Source organism: Mus pahari, chromosome 6 (genome assembly GCF_900095145.1).
Source record: "Mus pahari chromosome 6, PAHARI_EIJ_v1.1, whole genome shotgun sequence".
In the NCBI taxonomy this organism is placed as follows: domain Eukaryota; kingdom Metazoa; phylum Chordata; class Mammalia; order Rodentia; family Muridae; genus Mus; species Mus pahari.
Window position 1 is genome coordinate 84344625 of NC_034595.1, and position 19195 is coordinate 84363819.

General features: G+C 52.2%; 1 protein-coding gene across 2 annotated transcripts in view; it reads left to right on the forward strand.

Annotated features, from left to right (window-relative positions):
• Window positions 1-19195, forward strand: part of Slc9a1 (solute carrier family 9 member A1) — a 53790-nt gene that overhangs the window by 23680 nt on the left and 10915 nt on the right. Inside the window, exon 2 of one of the 2 annotated variants that reach the window (XM_029539714.1) lies at window positions 18018-18640. Coding sequence is in view for 1 of the 2 variants with exons in the window: in XM_021199719.2 (XP_021055378.1) it covers window positions 18180-18640 (461 nt within the window). In the remaining variant the exon portion in view is untranslated. The remainder of the gene's footprint in view (window positions 1-18017; window positions 18641-19195) is intronic. The other variant, XM_021199719.2, reaches the window with a different exon arrangement.

Here is a 19195-nt window from a genome sequence, read left to right on the forward strand (position 1 = left end):
TAGCCCTGGCTGTCCTGGAACTCACTTTGTAGACCAGGCTGGCCTCAAACTCAGAAATCCTCCTGCCTCTGCCTCCCGAGTGCTGGGATTAAAGGCATGCGCCACCACGCCCGGCGAGAACAATGTCTTAATACATGTATACAATATATACTAACCAGATCAGGGGTGCATACAGTCAAACACCCTTATGCATAAATTTTAAATTAAACAAAATTAATTATAAAATATGGATATCAAGAGTAGGCTAGTGATTGCCAGAGCCTAGGAAGGGTTAAGTGGGAGAGGCACAGAGGCTAACTGGGAACAGCTGGACAGCGTGTATACAATGTATCTAATTGTATACAAGTGTCTATAATATACGAATCCAGACAGCTGGATACATGTGTCCATGTATACCAGTCAGATTAGGGTTTTGGGTATATTACCTGGATAGTTACCATTTCTTTGAACTAGGAATACTCAAAATCTTCAACTTTGGAAGATTGGATTGGTTATTAGCAACCTTGGGGATGTGGCTCAGTGGTAATATGTCTCTTATGCAAGGACCACAATCCCCAGCACTTCGGAAAATTGTAATACCATAAGTGATCCATAGAGCCCCAGGGGTCACTCCTCCTGTCCCACTGCCTGCTGTCCAGCTGTACCCTGTGTACAGTCAGCCTCTGGGCCCAGGAAGGCCCCCACACCAGCAAGTAATGTGACCAGAGCCAGCCAGCCATTTCTGATGTGTGGGAGCCTACTCGGCTACTTCGTGAACCTAGAGACCTCCCTAAGAGTCCTTTCAGTGAGCCTGAGCTTTCCTCTGACCTGCTCACTTTCTGCATGTGACTCCTCGCTAGAGAGGAGAGACACTAGAAGGTGGCCACTGCTTCAGTTGCCTCCCCAGCCCTGAATGTGCTCATCAGCCTGCTTAGAAGGCAGAACAGAGGTGCAGGGTTTGGATGACAGATGTCCTAGTCAGTCACAGCAGCCTTAACCAAGGAAGTTAAACTGGGCCTTCCTTTCCCCTCCTCCTAGGCTGACCCCGCAGGCCTGGCTCTGAATATTCTATCAGGTTTTGCCTTAGGGAATGACCTGTATCCTTATAGCGCCAAGAGAACAGAGAAGCAGGCACCTCCAGATCCATGTAGACTGTAGCCTAGGCCGAGACCAGGAACCTGGGGACAGACCTGACTGGGAGCAAATCACTGGGACCTTAGCCACTCTCCTGGCCCTTTGCCTGGGAGCATTTGGCGTGATAAGGTCTGCACAGTGCCAGGCCAGGTGGGCCCTACTCTCCAATATGTTTAGCCACCGCATTTGGTACCAGGTACATAGCTCGGAAACGGCTTTGTGTACCCTGGCTTCTGGCCTCTCTTGTGGCCACAGCCTTTTATAAAAGACTCTGGTGATGATAATCAAGGAGCCAGGTAGGCCTATCTGGGAGTGCCCTGTTGGCCCAGGGCGGGGGCTGAGGAGAGCCCTAGTATCTGCTTTCAGGGTGAGGTCTTGAAGTGACACTTGTCCTGGTGGCAGTGAGTGGCTATAGGAATAGGCAGTAGGCACCAGCAGCTCGTGGTCCAGCCTTAGCTCACCCGTCTCCCTGTTAGGTTCTGTCTGCCCATCTCAAGCGCTGCTCCCCTCACCCCGTGAGGTAGAGAGAGATAGCCTCAGTTTGTGAATGAGGACCCCAAAATTCAGAGAGGGCAGCTAACCTCTCTGGTGGAACTGGATGGCTTTGAATCCTTTCGGGGATGGGAGGACAGGGACCGAGCAGAGCCAGGGCCAGTGTCACCTCTGAAACAGGGAGTTGTGGCAACCTGGGTTCAGGATCTGGGGGTGGCCCTTATCATGGTGAAGCCTCACTTGTTCCTGTGGACACTCTGAGGCAGCCCAGGTTATGACTAGCTTTAGGACCATCGAGACAGTTGTCACCCAGATAATTTTCTTGTTGGTGCAAATGGGGGACTGTTGAGAAACATGTTCATGGGTGAGCATCAGCCCATGCTGGGATCACTTCTGGGTCTTAAATCCAGCGTGGACCTACCGCTGGGTGGTCCTGAGCCTCTGGGAGCCTCAGTTTCCTGAATTCATCTGTGGTGGGAATGTGCTAAAGTCTAGGGTAGCTGCGAAGGCTCACACTGTCAGTGAGTGCTGACTAGCACTGCCACCAGCATCTCCATCCCTTGAGGAAACGAGGGTGTGGGTGTGGGTGTGGGGTGGGGGTGTGGGGGGGCTCAACTAATTAAAAACAACACCCCTCCCCCCAACCCCCCAAGCATCTGACTCTTTGTGTCAGCCCCGTGGTGGCTGCTCCTCCAGTCTGGATGCCACAAGCATCTTCTTTGCCCTGCCTCAGGGAGGCATAAGTACCCATCTCCTGTAGACTGCAGTCCATACAGTTAAGGCGGCACCAGGCGGAAGCCAGGGCTGACAAAGGCTTCCTTCTCTCCGTCCGAGCCATGCACACACTTAGGGGTTGGCTGACTGGCAAGCAAGTAGGCAGGGAGGCAGCTGTCAGCCTGGCTGGGACCTTTGGGCCTCCACGCTTGGATGAAGGGATCCCGGCCTCTAGCCTGGTACTCATTCCAGAAGACCAAGGTATCAGCAGGAAGCAGTGACCAGGCCTGGCGTGATGAGCAGTCCTGGGATGGAGTACTAGTTCATTTGCTTCCTGTGTATGTCATTTGAGCGGATCCTTAACCTCTGAGCCTGCTGGTGGGTCTGCTGGAAAACGGAACTAGTAGTGCCTGCCTCGTGACCCTGCTGAGGCTAAATGCCTGAGGCTTTCGGGTAGTTCTGCCCTTTGCTGGCAGTCTATAGCTAGAGGTTACGCAGCCGTCATGTCCCCACCTCCTCCACAAGTCAGTGCTTGCTGGAATTAAGCAGAGACCTTTAGGCCAGACCCAGCAGGGCTCCATTCAGGGTGGCAGGTGGCCCTTGCCTCAACCCAGGGTTTGTCTGTATTGCCCTGGATCTTAGAGGGGCCTGAGGTTTAGAGTGGACCCGTGGTCTGCCCGAGAGCACCCAGAAGAGCGAGAAGCCAGCAGCAGACTCCAGCTCTTGCCTTCCGCAATTCCTGTTTGTTTCCCAGCAAGACAAAAACCAGAGCCCAGCTTTTCAGGCAGCAGGGCTGGAGACTGTGGCCAGGTTGGAACTCCACACTAAGGCCGGGGGTGGTGCTGCAGGCTTTTAATCCCAGCGGAGGCCAGAGGATCTCCGTGAGTTCGAGGCCAGCCTGGTCTACATACTTAGTTCCAGGACAGCCAGGGCTATGTAGAGAGACTTTGTGTCTCAACAAAACAAAACAAAACAAAACAAACCTCCTACCCTGAGTTTCCTCAGTTGCTGCATGAGGAGTGCAGTTCGTCAGTGGGCTCAGGAAAGGCCGGTTAAAATCAAACAGAGCAGAAGTGGTTTGCGGAGTTGGTGCTGTGTTCTGCGTGAGGACCAATTTCAGCGCAGACGAACCCAGTGCTTGTCCAGCTTTGCCCCCACTTCATGACCTTGACACGGCCCCTGCCCTCCCCCCCCCCCCCGGCTTCATTTGTATTACTTAAGCAGGGTTAGTCTGGCTGTCTCTCCCTCATTCCCTGTAGCATCTCTCTGCTTCTCTCCTTCAAGGAAGGATCCTGGCCCCTCCTGGCTTTGGGACAAAACCTGCTGTTCCTCCATTTCTCTGCAGTGTCCTTTACAGCGCAGCCTTCTCTGGTCAGGCTCCTCTTCTATCTGCTCAGTCCAATTACTGCCCCTAGAGGCCTGAGTGACAAACTATCCCCATTATCCCAGGGTGGGGGTGAGGTGGGGGTGAGGGACAGGGAAAAGTCCTCAAGCATGCCTCTCACCACGCCTACCACCGTTCTGGGGTTCAGTGTGGTCCCAAGCTCCTGCCACACCTGCCTGCAGGGACTCTGCTACCCAGGGCCCAGGCATTCTACGTCTGTCCAGGAGAGTAGAGCTTTTGCAAAGCCTAGCACATCCACTACTCTAGTGACCTGTAGGTTTGCGCCCTCTAGGGTAGCTTTGTGGTTGTACAGGTCACAAGAAGCTGGTCCCTTGGGGCCTCTAGAAGGTTTGTGCTCTATAACCTCCCTCCAAAAAAACTAACAGGCACTGGGTGCTTAGGTTGTGCTGCCTCTGAGCCGAGCCCAGATCTCCTGGCCTCTGGCTCCTTTTCCGTAGCTATATCCTGATGCTGGCGGTCTATTTTGGGTTAGAGGTGAGGTGTGCAGAGATGGGATGGTGCCCTTAGCCGACTATTTTGGGCTCTTCGGCTGCTTAGAACAGCCCTCCCAGGTGGAAATGGTTGTGAGTTCCACTTCCCAGATGAGGAACTGAGTGAGAGCTTACGTACCTGGCATAAAGGCGTGGCTAGTCAGTGGCAGGAGAGCGTCCTGCCTTCCATGGGGCCCCCCTGATGTATCACTGGGTTTGGGGTGAAAGTCAGACTGGCTCGCTGCTTGTCCTTGTGATTTCTCTCTCCTCAGCCATCTTCACCAGCCCCTGCAGCTTGTACATGGGTCAGGTCTCCCGGCCCCAGTGCTGGCTGCCCCGCTACAGTAGCTGCTCCCGGGATTAGCTGCTCTATTGACCCTTGAGTCCTTGTCTCTCTAGGGCCTGGCATGGAGCTGGCCTGAGTTTCCAGAGGTGCCAGGCAATGTATGAGCTCTGTTCCAGCAGAGGTGGGACCCTCCACTTCTACACCCATGTTATGCTTTTGTTGAACCCAAGTCAGGGCTAGTGAGAGTCATGGCTGCAGAGAAGGCCAAACTCTCTGATGTTCAGGGTGGACATCAGTGTCCCCCTGTGCTTCAGAGCATTCAAGCCTGTTGGCTTCCCGGCTTCATTTTGAATCCTGGTTTCTATCCCTGAAAGCAGAACATTTGTCAATGTGTGGGTCATGTTTTCTTCCTGCTTCCTTGAGCCATAGACATGCAGGAGAGGAAGAACAGAGGCTTCGAAAGGCGAGGTTTGTTAAGAGTGCCCAGTGTGTAGGTAATCCAGAAACTGCAACCCAGGTTTCTGCTCACCATTGTGGACCTGTCTCAAGCCCTCTCTCCCTCTGAATGTAGCTCTAGTCTCTCAAGGCATCTGAATCCGGGGTTAGGGTCCCCTCCCTCTGCTCTGGTATCATGCAGGGGCCATTGCTGGTCTCCCTAGGGCCCAGACTTCATGACCATGTGGCCAGACATCTCTCTGAGATTCCAAGGTGCTGAGCTAGGGTAGTTGGAGCCCTGTAGGCTGTCTTGCCTCTGTGGGTTGATTGAGACTGTGCTCACAAACTGATGTTATACCTCTGTCTCTGGGTGAGCACTGGACTGGGAGTCAGCAGGCCTGGTTCGCTCTCTTCAGCTGCTATCCACTGCCAAGGCTTCGTGTGAGATCCAGAGAAAGTGGGGCTTGATACTCGTCTAACTAACCACTTCCTCTCTAGCCTGTGTTGTCATGTGTTCCCAACAGAAATATTCTGCCTGTTCCAGCACACTGCTCCTCTCCATTCTGCCTGTCGGGTGACTCTACTCTCACTGGCAAAGGACAGTTCAGTACATAGGGCCAGTTGCTAGGACAGAGAGAAGTCTGGTTCTTAAGTGATCAGACAGGCTCAGCGGCCAAGCTTGATCCTTCTCATCACGTGTCAGGCTCTGAGCTTGGGGCTGGAGAGTGCAGCCGATGACAGAGACTGAAGGATCCTGCTGCAGCAGGTCCCGGCAGCAGTCACAGTGACTTGGGTCAGTGAAGGGCTAAAGTCACAGGTCTAAAAGGAAGAGCCAGCTGTCCCTGACTGGTGGGAGGTGGGATGAGAAAAGCACAGAGGGGCATGAGCAACTGTAGGAGAAGCGGGAAGAGGGGGTTGTAGTCAGGAGCCGCAGCTCAGGCATTTTTCCACCGCTGCCTCCTCCTCCTGCTGCTGCTTTTTCCTCCCCTTCCTCTTCCTTCTCCTCCCTCCACCTCCTCTTTTTGGAGTCCTAGAGATTAAACCCAAGGGTCTGCATCAGCTAAGGGAATGTTTCCTGCCTAGCTATGCCCTCACGCCGTTTTCTATTTGTTTTGCTAGTGTCTTCTTGAGTTTGCCCAGAGTAGCCTCAAGTGCAAGCCTGCACCACATGGCTCTCACCGGTATCTTTATGGCCTTCTGAGAGGTCGCCAAAGTGCTCAAGTTGCAAGGTGGCTACCACCCTTCTCCGTCACAGATGATGTGTGGCAGGCACATAATAAATCCTACAAGCAGATTGATCTGTGAGGAACCGAGGGCTGCAGCTGTCTTCCTGAGCAAGCCGATACCACCCTAGTCCGGTTCCTTGCAACCCTCTGCCAACCTGTGTGGCAACTGAAAGTGAGGCACTGTGACTCACTTTCTGCAGGGGGTTTCCTGGAATGGTTCTCTTTGTGCTGAGTCCTTTTTGCCACTCCTATGCCACCTTGCAATCTGTGTGCAAGTGCTGTGGGGCACGCACAGTGCGCTGAACTCATTGTGGTGTTTCTGAATTAGACAGGCCTCAGCCTGAGAGGCCAACTTAGGAACCACAGGTATTTGGTGTGATCACCTTCCGTTCTGTCTTGTGTCTGCATTTTTTTTTTTTTTTTGGGGGGGGGGTTTGGTTTTTTGAGACAGGGTTTCTTTGTTTAGCCCTGGCTGTCCTGGTACTCACTCTGTGGACCAGGCTGGCCTCGAACTCAGAAATCCGCCTGCCTCTGCCTCCCGAGTGCTGGGATTAAAGGCGTGTGCCACCACGCCCGGCTTTGTGTCTGCATTTTGCAGACTCTATCTTACCCCACCAGAAAGAAAAGAAAATCTAGCATTTCATGTCTCTGACATTTCTAACAACAAGCATTGAAAGGTTTTGAAACTTGAGAGCATTGTTTCTTCATAGCCCCCGCCCCACCTTAGATATAAGGCAGAGTAGCGTGTGGGACTTCCACTATAGCCACAAGTTAGGCCAGGCTGCCACTGGAGTGGTTGTGGGAACGAGAACCCAGCCGGGCAGCCACACAGCGAGGAAGCGGGCCATGGGAATTAAAGGAGGACACAGTGGCTGACACTCGGTCACTTCCAGGTTTTGTGTAAGCTCCAGCATTCTGCTTTCCCTCCTTCTCACCTCAAGGTTGAAAGCTGGGGAGCTGAGACGGCCTCCTCTGCCAGGAATGTCATTTAGATGTTTCCAGTGTCAGTGGTGCCATGGGGTGAAGGTGCAATGAAACCAGACACCAAGGCCGTGTGGTGACACTGCCAGCGCTGGCCCAGGCAAGGCCCGTGTGGGACTGTAGGTAGAGGGTGTCAGAATACTAGCAACCACCCTTCACTTCACTAATGCCGCTGCCGGAAATTGCTCTGTAAGTGTGATCTGGGCACAGCCATGCTACCGTAAGGTGTCTCCATAGGTGTGAGTATGACAGAGGACTAGGATCCCCCAGTGTCGGTCACCCCAAACACTCTGTAGCCTTGGCTGTGTGTCCTTGGGGCAAGGAAGAGGGCATATTCTATGCCTTTTCCTCGGTATCATTTGTTTGTTTCTTTTTAAATATTTATTTATTGTATGTATATGAGTAAACTGTCACTAGAAGAGGGTATGAGATCCCATTACGGATGGTTGTGAGCCACCATGTGGTTGCTGGGAATTGAACTCAGGACCTCTGGAAGAGCAGTCAGTGCTCTTAACTGCCGAGCCATCCTCCAGCCCCCTCATTTGTTTGTTTCTTACAGGAACTTGCTTTGTATCCCAGGCTTAGTTTGAACTTACTATGGAGCCCAGACTGGCCTCAGTTTCATGCTTCTAAATGGCTTACAAGCATGTACCATCACACAGTCACTTTATGATCTTTAAAAAAATTTAAAATTAAGTGCCGTGGTGCATGTGTAGGGGTCAAAGGGCAACTTTTGGGAGTTGGCTCTTACCTCCCACTTTGTAGGAGCCAGGGATAGAGCTTGGGTAGTTGGGCCTCCCAGCAACTGACTTAGCCTGCCGTGACACGTTGGCAATGGCCGGTTCCGGGTCACTCTCTAACTGAGGATAATAACTGCACTACTGCGTTAGCGTCCCTGAGGCAACCAAGTGCTTTGCAGTGAAGTGCTTAGTGCCTGTTCCAGAGGGGTACTTAGCCATTTGTGCATAGCTTTATTTCAAGGTACTTTGCTTAATCCCAGCACTCTGGAGGCAGAGGCAGGCAGATTTCTGAGTTTGAGGCCAGCCTGGTCTACAGAGTGAGTTCCAGGACAGCCAGGGCTGAAACCCTGTCTCAACAAAATAAATAAATAAATCAAGATACTTTGCTTTTGGTTGTGTGTCTGTGTGTCTGTGTGTGTAAAACCTGAGGAGGCCAGGAGGCATGGGATTGCCCCAGAGCTGGGATTAAAGGGGGTTGTGAGCCACCTAATGTGAGAGTGCTAGAAGCTCAAATTGGGATCCCCTGACAGAGTAGAGCAGCAAGTGATTTTTGTTGTTGCTGTTGTTGTTGTTTTGTTTTGTTTTGTTAATCCACAACAAGGTCTTGTCTGTAGCATTGCCTGGAACTCACTTTGTGTACCAGGGTAGCTTTGGACTCAGAGATCTTCCTCTTCCTCTTGAATGCTGGGGTTGGATGTACACACCTGTTCACCTGGCTATTTGTTTGTTTGGCTTTTTTTTAAATAAATATTTATTTTATGTCTATATGAGTGGGTATGGTGTGTGTGTACACTGCATGCATGCAGGTGCCTGCAGCTGTCAGAAGAGGGTATTGAATCCCTTGGAGCTAGAATTACCTGACAGGTGCTGGGAACCGAACCCAGGTCCTCTGCGAGAGCAGCAAGTCATCTTAACCGCTGAGCCATCTCTCCAGCCCCTTTTCCATAATTCCAAAACTTAAATTTACTGGTTTTTTGTTTGTTTGTTTGTTTTGTTTTTGTTTTTGTTTTGTTTTCCGAGACAGGGTTTCTCTGTGTAGCTATGGCTGTCCTGGAACTCACTCTGTAGACCAGGCTGGCCTCGAACTCAGAAATCCTCCTGCCTCTGCCTCCCGAGTGCTGGGATTAAAGGCATGCGCCACAAATTTACTGTTTTAACCAATGCATGAAAAACTGGGACTCTGTAGTGGAGAGTTTGCACAGCGCGGTAGAAGGTGCCGGGCTCTTCTCACACTTGGAAATGAAACAGATCATAGCGAGAGAAGCTGAAAGGTTTGAGTCTCCACGGAAACACAGCGCTGGGGCCGGGCTGCTGCAGCAGCAGAGACTGGCAGGGAGGCAGCACGCACAGCTTTAAATTATCACTTAAATTACCACGGGCCTGCTTAAAACCGCCATAGCCGTCCCTGAAAGGAAATCGGAGTGTATCTATCACGCCCTGAGACTCAGGAGCTTACAGAGCTGTCCCCACAGCCCCTGCTCTCTGAGCTTGCTGGCTGCTGAAGCCCTCCTGCAGTTCTGCACTGCCAGTTCTGTCTCTTGTATTTACTGCTGTCCTGGTCACTGTCCTGCCCTTCTCCCTGGGTGAGTCATCGCCTGCCTCACTGCAGGGGAACTCATTGCCGGTGACTTTACAGAGAGCTCTGGTGACTGGAGGCCCCAGAACAGCAGACCCCCCCCCACACACACACACACAGTTTGGGAAGAAGGCCTGCCGGTGCCAGCCTATGTCCTTTTACCTTCCCGCTTCATTTCCAGGCTGGCAGCCAGCCTTAGGAACCTCAGAAGGCTTCAGGTCATTGCTCTCTGCTTCTTTGTCCATAAGTATGACCTTTAGGAAGCTCCCATGATCCCCTCAACTGTGTTTTCCTGAGTATCATCTGTTTAGGGTTCAGGGCTGTGCTGCGATGCCTGGCTGTAATGTAGAACACCTAGTACAGTTTGAAGTAACAGTAGATTCAGTCTGGAGTGTGCAGGGAGGGCTTCCTAGCGTAGGTGACTGGGTTTGGGAGGTAGGTAGATGGTCAAGATGGAGCAGAGTCCCTCACTGTATACACAGAAGCAGGACTGGGAAACTTCCGGCAGCTGGACAGAGGGATTGGTGGAGGTAGAAGAATAAAGACAAGAAAAAACAAAGGCTCCTTTAATCCCATCAAGTAGGAGGCCAAAACAGGAGGCAGGAGGATTGCTGTGAGTTTGAGGCCAGCCTGGGTTACTTAGCTAACCCCGTTTTTAAAACAAATTACTTTTTTTTTTTTTTTAAGATTTATTTATTTATTATATGTAAGTACACTGTAGCTGTCTTCAGACATCCCAGCAGAGGGCATCAGATCCCATTACAGATGGCTGTGAGCCACCATGTGGTTGCTGGGAATTGAACTCAGGTCTTCTTGGAGAGCAATCAGTGCTCTTAACCACTGAGCCATCTCTCCAGCCCAACAAATTACTTAAAAAAAAAAAAAAAAAAAAAAGCTCCTATAAACCATGAGGAGGTGTACACACACACACACACACACACACACTCCTTGGACACAGTTCTCTGCATCTAGAACAGCCTCTCCCACCCGGCCCCCCAGAGACAACTCCTGTCCTCACTGTGGGTGCCTCCAGGCTGCTGGCCTTCTCCCATTTGCTGTGGCCCATCTATTTGTTCTGAGGTTTTATCAGCCACCTCTGCCACATCACACAGTGTAAAGGTGCTTCAGTGGTGTCCGGCCCACGGATTCTCACCTGACGAGACACAGAAACAGGCCCATCTGTAGTGTGCCCCACAAGCTGGGAAGCCTCGAGACAGCAGGGCCTGTAGTTATTAGAGGGCAGAGCCAGGCCTGGAACTGCCTCTGGGCTCCCTGGCTCAGCCTTCTCCCTCCTGGCCCCAAGAGGCCAGCCAGCATCACCAGCCTGATTTCAGATAGACCTGCAGCTGTTGTATTATGTAGACTTTATTCCTGGAGCTGGGAATAAAGTCCTCCTTATGTGTCCTCCTTCCCCCACAACCTAGAAAGACTCTGATGTATGGATCCAAACAAGAGACAGCTGCTGTATGGAAATGCTGGGGAGAGGCACAGAGAGACTGGCTTTTCTGGGCACAGGGGTGGTTCCTGCCCAGGTACTGGGAGCAGGTTTATTTCTGCCTGTTTCTGTGGGGGAGGCACACTGGAGACTTGAATTCTTGATCTGTTGATCCTGCCAGGCTTAGATTTCGTGGCACTCACAAAACTGGCAGCTAGGAGCCCTGGACTGTAGTGATGGGAGCTCTTCCAGGTCATGTAGCCCTGTCAGGTCACGTTGCCTCTCTGATCCTTTGCTTAGCCGTGAAGCAAGGATCAGGTGAAGGCCAAAGCCCACCCCTCACATCACTACTGTTGCAATTTCTCTGTGCCAGGTGTGGCTTGGGAAATGACAGAAGGTGTGAAGCCAGCGGAGGGAGGGCAATGTCAGCTCCCGTCTCTTTGGTTTTTATATCCCATGGTGCTGGAGATCAGCTCAGGGCTTGGTACATACTGGGTAAGCTCTCCAGCGTTGAGCTACACCCTCCAGCCCTTAGTTTACAATTTTTTTGTTTGTTTTTGTTTTTCAAGATAGGATTTCTCTGTGTAACCATGGCTGTCCTGGAACTCACTCTGTAGACCAGGCTGGCTTTGAACTCCAAGATCCGCTGGCCTCTGCCTCTGCCTCCTGAGTGCTGGTATTAAAGGTATGAATCACCATGCTTGATCGACCCTGTTCTTCATGTGTGTGTGTGTGTTTGTGTCTCTGTGTGTGTGTGTGTGTGCGCGCGCGCACGCGCACTGAGATGCTGAGAACAGAACTCTGCAGAAGTCTACATTCTTAACCACTGTGTCATCTCTCCGGGCCCAATTATTTATCTGTTGTTTGTTTGTTTGTTTATTCAGCCTCCCACATGCTAGGCAAGCACTTTACCCTTTTGCTATACCCTGAGCCTTTATATTTTATTCTTTATTCTCTGACGGGCTCTCATTTAGTTGCTGAGGAGGGACTAGAACTTGCCCTGTAGCCTAGACAATCCTTGAACCTGAATCCTTCTGCCTTAACCTCTAGAATAGTTACAGTTACAGGCTGATCCACCCAGGCCCAGTTTATGAGGCTCTTTAGAGGATACAGGTCCTGATCCTTAGGCATGTGGTTATTGTTGTTGTTGTTGAACCTTTAAATCCCAGCTCAGTTGCCCTGCTCTAGGAAAGCCACCTGACCTTTCTCCCTTAGCACTGCTTGGTCTCAGGAGCTCAGAGTCCCCTGCTCTCCTCCTTCCTGCGCTCACACCTGACAGCTCAGTCACACCTTGTTCTGGGCTGGAAACCCGAGTCTCGGTGGCTCTGCGGAGTTACCAACGTCCGCAGCTTTCAGCCCAGCACTGGGCCATGATGGCGTCTTTATATTACAATCAGCTGAGGAAGTTTTACTTCAAGTTTATTTATTATTGTTGTACATGTGTGCATTGATGTGGGGGCCACTGCCCCTGTGCGTGTGTAGGGTCTGAAGACAACTCCGTGTGATCGCTCCTCTCCTTCCATCTTTAGTAGGGTCCCAGGAATCCAGCTCAGGTCACCAGGCTTGAAGCACAGCACTCTACCCACAGGACTATCTGTTGGGGCCTTGAGAGCTTTACGAGCGTGGCTGTCCGTTTTACCATGGACATCAACATTATTTGCTGATTAACCCCCTGCTCTTTTTGAGATTAATTCCCACCGAGTTGCTCAGGCAGGCCTCAAACTTGTGATCCTCCTGCCTCAGTCTCTCAAGTGGGTAGGATTTTATGAAGGCACTGCTCCAGCTCGTTCGTGGCTGACATTCCTTACCTCTCTTTTACTGCGTCTCCTTCTACCCACTGCTGTTCTGCAGGTCGGCAAACTGACGACAGGGGCCATAAAGTAACTTGGCAAGGCCACCCTGCTGGTCAGTGACTGTACCCCGATTGGGACCCAGTTTGCTGGCTGTGGAACACAGTATGGGTAGCCGCTGCTGCACAGCCTTGTCTCCTGCAGGTCTCTCTGGGAACCTGCTGAGGCAATGGCTGAATCTCAACCACTTTTGCTCTATGGGTCCCAGAGCTGAGGTGCTAGTAAGAAATTGTGTCTGATGAACTCTGACCCCCAGCTCACTGCATAGCTCTTAGGAGGACACCTTCAAAAGCAGATGGTCTTCAAGAGGGCCATGAGAGAGGACAGACTCTGTGCAAGGACTTCCCTGGGGAAGAAGGGCTCATGGAAAAAAATGGCTGCCTCTGGTCTTCAGGAAACTGCTTTGGGCCTCTTTAGCCCTGGGTGGGTCCTCTGAGAAACCAGCTAGGAATGAAAGTAGGGGTAATGGTGCGAGTGACTAAGAACAGCCTCCCTATAGTGGCTGTGTGGATTTGAACTGAGTTGCTTAACCTTTCTATGGCTCAGTTTCCTTGTCTGTAAAACTGGGTCCCCATACAGCCACGGTGAGGGGCAGATGAGGTCCAAGGGTCAGAGCCGACCCCTACACACCGTGCCACTGTAGCTTCATGTGAGGCGTCACCTCTCAGTGCTGTGTTGAGACTGCTTGGTTGCTGGGGCTGTTGAAGAGGGAGATAAGAGACGGAATCACTGTGCAGTGAACAAAGGCGTCCCCAGGGCCCCAGAGCCGGCCCCTCAGGCCTGGAAGTAGAGTGTCAGAGTCCCCAGTCACCACCCCGTCCCCACGTGACCTCATACTGATAGGCCTCTGAGGCCCCTCTACCCAGCATTCCTAACTTCCCAGGCCAGAGAGGCCTGTGGCAAGTGCAGCCATGGGTAACATGGGGCAGGCTTGTCAGTTCCACTGTGCCCACCCAAGCAGATGGGGACAGCTTGAGAAATGCGAATAAAATGTTTTTGTGGTGAAGGGCAGAGCAGCTGCAGAGAGCCTTGAGAGTTCCCAGTCAGTCCAAAATCTGGTGACATTTCTGTCAGCATGCACTTGTGCACACGCATGTTCAGACGAGCACTTAGGAAGGAGGGAGTCTCCCACCTCTTCTCCCAGCTACTTCCCACAGGCTGGGAGCTGTTTTCAAGATTTGTGCAAGGCCGGGATGTGGAATCCCACACTTTCCTGCCTCGCCCCTGTGGGTGGACAGAATGCCTGGAAGGACAGCACAGGGCTTGAGGGGCCTGAGGAACTCTTTGTTGTTATTGTTTTGAGACAGGGTTTCTCTGTATAACCTGGCTGTCCTGGAACTCACTCTGTAGACCAGGCTGACCTCGAAATCCGCCTGCCTCTGCCTCCCAAGTGCTGGGATTAAAGGCGTGCACCACCATCGCCTGGCCTTGAGGAACTCTTGTGGAACTGGTTCTGTGGCCATTGACAGTCACTTGCTCTCTCTGACCCTCCACATTATGGAGAGTTAAATGCTGTCTGAGGTCCATTCTGGCTCCCTTGTCTCCAGATCTGGTTCTAACTGTGTGCCCTACCCAAATTCCATGGTGGCTAAGTCACTGCTGTCCTCATCTGCACCCTGGAGGGGTCTGTCTGTTTCTTGAGATCTTGACTCAATGCTGGCTTTTCTCACCACACCAGGTACCCCATCTGTCATTGCTGCCTCCTTCATTACAGGTGTCAGCTAGTTTCCTGTGTCTCGGGACTCTTGAGGGATACAGGGTGGGGATAACTGGAATCAAGGCCTTGGGAGGGGACACGCTAGGACAGATCTCAGGAAGGCCTAGGGAGGGGACAGGCTAGGACAGATCTCAGGCAGGCCTTGGGAGGGGACATGCTGGGACAGATGTCGGGCAGGCACACTCCTTTCCCTGAGGAGGTTGCCTCCTGATAGACCCCCTCCCCGAGCACTTTCCCGTAATGTGCTGCCCACTGCAGGCAAGAAGCCAAGAGAGAGCAGAGCCAACCCTTCCCTGCAGCCTGTGCTCAGCCTAGAGGCCCCTCAGGCCTGGAACCCCTGCAGAAAACTAGGAAGCAGGGCCAAACAGGGGACTGGGGAGAAGTGCAAAGGAAGGGCTGCAGGGACACGTCTGCAGCCCAAGTGCCCTGGGCGCTATCTTAAGTAGAAGACAGTATGTTGTCCCCTGGTCAGAAGACCCCAAGCCCATCCTGCCTCTCAGAGCTCCAGCTTGCCATCTGTCCACCGGCCATGGAGGACTCATCTTCAAGAAAAGCATGGCCGTCCCCAGTGCCCAGTGGAGCAGGCTCAGGGCTGACGGCTGAGAGCTCCTTACCCTAGGTTCAGACTCCTGTGCTAGAGCGGGACCCTTCCCTGCAGAGCCGGAGCTTGCCCTCTGCAGCACAGGAACAGTACCAGACTGTCAGGACGGACTGTGACGGCACGTGCTTCCAGCACAGTGCTGGCTTTCGGGACACCCTCAGGAACAGGGAACACCCTTCCCGGTATTGCTCTTAACTTGCTCCACCCACACCCTCTCCGGGCAGGGCAGTTCTGGACAGTTTCATGGACCGGGACAGTTCTGTGAATACAGAGGATGAGAGGCATCTTCCAGCCTTCTGCTAGGTAGAAGTGGAAGCTCTCCTCTGCTTGCTGTCTCTTGCACTTCTGCCTTCTCCTAAGGCAGCTGTTGTTGCTGACTCTACAGAGGACCCCAGACACTCAAATATTTATTTGTGTGAGTATACGTGCTTACGTGTGTGCCATAGCCTGCCCGTGGGGATTAGAAGACAACCTCTAAGAGTTGGGTGTCTCTTTGTGTGGCCCCAGGGACCAGCTCAGGTCGTCAAGCTTGGTAACAGGCACTTGACTCACAGAGCCGCTTTACCAGTCCCTAGAGCTGCATTCCTGACCGTGGGAAGCTGCTTTCTGGCCCATTAGAAGAATTATACTCCCTTAACCTTAGTTGGTCCACTTTCCTATGACTAAGTACACATTTAAAGAGAATTCTTAAACTTTTAAACTCAGCTTTAGAGGGTTGCATGTTTTGTTTTGTGTGTGTATGTGAGTATGCATGTGTATGTTTATATTGTGTGTGAATGTGGGTTTATGTGTTTACAGTGTGTGTGTGTGCGTGTGTGTGTGTGTGTGTGTGTGTGTGTGTGTGTGTGTGCATGCTAGGATCTGAACTACAGTCCCCTTGCTGGATCAGCACAGACTTTTACCCACCGAGCCATCATCCCCACCCCAGTCTGAGAGGTTTTAATCTAAGACTGAGTGATCCTCTTGTCTTGGGTCTGTAGTGAGGCAGCATATTGTGGGTGCAGCACATGGCGGAACAACATGCTTAAATCATGAACCAAAGAGCAAAGAGAGCAAGGAGAGAATCTCAGGGCCTTTCTCTTTCCCCTTGAGGAACACACTCCCAGTGACCTAAAAACATCTTCGAGATCATACCTCATGAAAGCTCTGTCATCTTCCCCTTTACAACTTGAGGTATCGAACGCCAAGATCCACAGTGTAGCAGGCCCTCTAGGCTCCCTCAGGGCAGTTCAGATCTCCGGGTAAGGTACAGTGGCCTTGTCTCCACTCTTTAGCTGGTTGCCTGACCTCTGAAGGTACCAGGAGGAAAGGTGATGACTATGGCTTTAAGGTTGTAAGAGAAGGAGGCACAAGAGAGGAATTCCTGCCCTGCCCTAGGCGGGCAGAATGGTCAGGGAAGACTTCCTGGAAGAGGAGGCAGAAGCACACTTGACCGGCCACATAGTTGGGAGCCTATCTGCCGAAACAGGGAGGGGTTCCTTAGAGGTAATTGCAAAGAATCTGAATATTAGAAGCTGGGAAGGAGAGTGGGGGCAAGAGATGTACCTGCCGGATGAACTCTGGTGTTACTAGGGGACTCTAACCTAGGCAGCTTTTCAGCACAAGAAGTGACTTTTGAAGTAGGAACATGTACAAGGTTGCCCTGAGATTTCTTCCTACCCTAAGACCCATGTTTCTCCCTAATATATTGTTAGTGTCTCTGGGAGCTTGGCATCATATGGGCACTGGAGTGTTAGCCTAGCGTTGCCTGGTTGGTACCTGAACAGAGGAGGGGCTTTGCCATAGGAAGGAATGTCCCAGAACCTGATTGGCAGGGAAGGGGAGAAAACATCCCCAAGGTTCTCTCCTTGACCAAGTTAGCTTTGGGGACTGAGTGCCCAGCATGCATTTGGGTGTTCAGGTCTTCACCCACCTCCCTATTCCAAAAACAAACCAAAGAGCTCGTAGGGAATGTGGGGTTCTCACCAAAGGTGGCATCCTCAGAAGCCTGAGTCTGGAACCTTAGCCTAGGCCACGACAGGATGGCCGACACTAGCCGGGGTTGCCAGATGCCACAGTGCCTTGGTGTGAAGGGAGGCAAGGAAAACTAAACTTACAGAACTGTGGAGTTTGCTGAGAGCCGGCCTTCAGATCTGGGCTCCCTCCTGGTCCTGCTACTGATTTGCTCTGACTTTGAGCAAATCCCTTCACCTTTTCAGCCCCGGGTGCTCCATCTGTAGAGTGGATAGGACTGGGTTAAAGGCAGAGTGGCGAAGAGATTTTGTCTTACTTGCCCAAAGTGACCTGATAGCCTTTGACTTCTTGGGATCTTCTGGAGCAGTCGCCTGGTGTCTGTAAAAGCATGCCTTAGTTACATGCAGCTGCCTGCTGCTTGCGTGTTTGGGGCTGGAGGTCGCTGAATGTGCTCTGCAGGTGTGCAGACCCAGGCCTGTTGTCCCCAAGTTCTCCTGTCTCTCTCACGTCCCCACTTTAACATCACCCATTGCCAGACTGCAGCTTATCCACCCCGATGGCACGGAGCCTGCCGCCTGACCTGAGACAGGATTGTTAGATTGTACCTGTGATTGTCTCTGTGTGGGATGTAAGTCAGCTCCCTGAGCATGCTCCTGAGAAGGTGCCGTGGGTTCAAGGTAGCTTGATGCCTTGGGAACTTTGCACCTTGGTCATTAGTTTGATTTCTGTCTGTCAGAGGCATGCAGGGCTGCTGCTCTGTGACGGACAGTTGGTGAATATTCTATGAAAACATCAGGTAAAGGCGCTTGCCGCCAAGCCTGAAGACTTGAGTTCGTCCCCAAGATCTGGTTGAAGGAAAGACCCAACTCCTACAAGTTGTCCTCTGACATCCACCCATGTGTCATGGTACATGCATATATGCGCACACGCGCGAGCATGCACACACACACACACTATAAATTTTAAAGTAATTATTTTATACCACAGCCCTGTGAAGCTGGTATTATCCCTTCCATTTTACAGGCAAGGAACCCGAGGCTCAGAGAGTTAACAGAGCGGCCTTCTGAGACCAAGCCTGTGCACCTCTCGCCAACTGCTCTCCTGGTCCCCAGTCCTGTCCCCAACCTTCTGTTCTTCTGGCTCCCCTGAAAAGCCCACGGCCTCCCGTTCTCTCGCCCTTCACAGGTTTCCATGTGATCCCCACCATCTCGAGCATCGTCCCGGAGAGCTGTCTGCTGATCGTAGTGGGGCTGCTGGTGGGGGGCCTGATCAAGGGCGTCGGAGAGACGCCCCCCTTCCTGCAATCAGACGTCTTCTTCCTCTTCCTGCTGCCACCCATCATCCTGGATGCAGGCTACTTCCTGCCTCTGCGGCAGTTCACGGAGAACCTGGGCACCATCCTGATCTTTGCTGTGGTGGGCACACTGTGGAATGCGTTCTTCCTGGGTGGCCTCCTGTACGCCGTGTGCCTGGTGGGCGGCGAGCAGATCAACAACATTGGCCTGCTGGACACCCTGCTCTTTGGCAGCATCATCTCTGCCGTGGACCCCGTGGCTGTGCTGGCTGTCTTCGAGGAGATCCACATCAACGAACTGCTACACATCCTTGTCTTCGGGGAGTCCCTGCTCAACGATGCCGTCACTGTGGTGAGGGGGCAGGGGCCACACCACACACACATGGGGCACAGGCAATGCCTTGTCCTTCCACTAGTGCTAATAGAGATGGCCGGGGTCCCGCCATGCCTGCTGTATGTCAGGCACTGCTCTGAGCACTGGAACATGGACAACCCGAGGAGAGGCACACTTTCTTACCTTACAGAACTAGAAACAACCCACAGAAGTTAGCTTACTAGAGTGCAGCAGAGCTGAGGTTTGAGGCAGTCTGCTTGGCCAGTCTATGCCCTCCAGGGCCTGAGCCGCTGGCCTAGCGGGTCGTTTGCTTCCTGGCCAGCTTGCATTTGATGCTGTGGTGCCCAGCCACTGGGCTTCTTCCTGCCTCCGTTCATAGCCCGTTTAATCTCTGAGGCTTTTAGCTCTTGTGTTGGCTGTTTAAGAATTTGGTATGTGCAGGGTTCTGGGCAAAGGAAATGAAAAGGACTCTGTTCTCCCAAACCTCTAGGATATGGGAAGTGAGATCAGTAAGTCTGGGCTGACTGCGTGGTTTTGTTGTTGTTTGTTTATTCGTTTGGTTGGTTGGTTTTT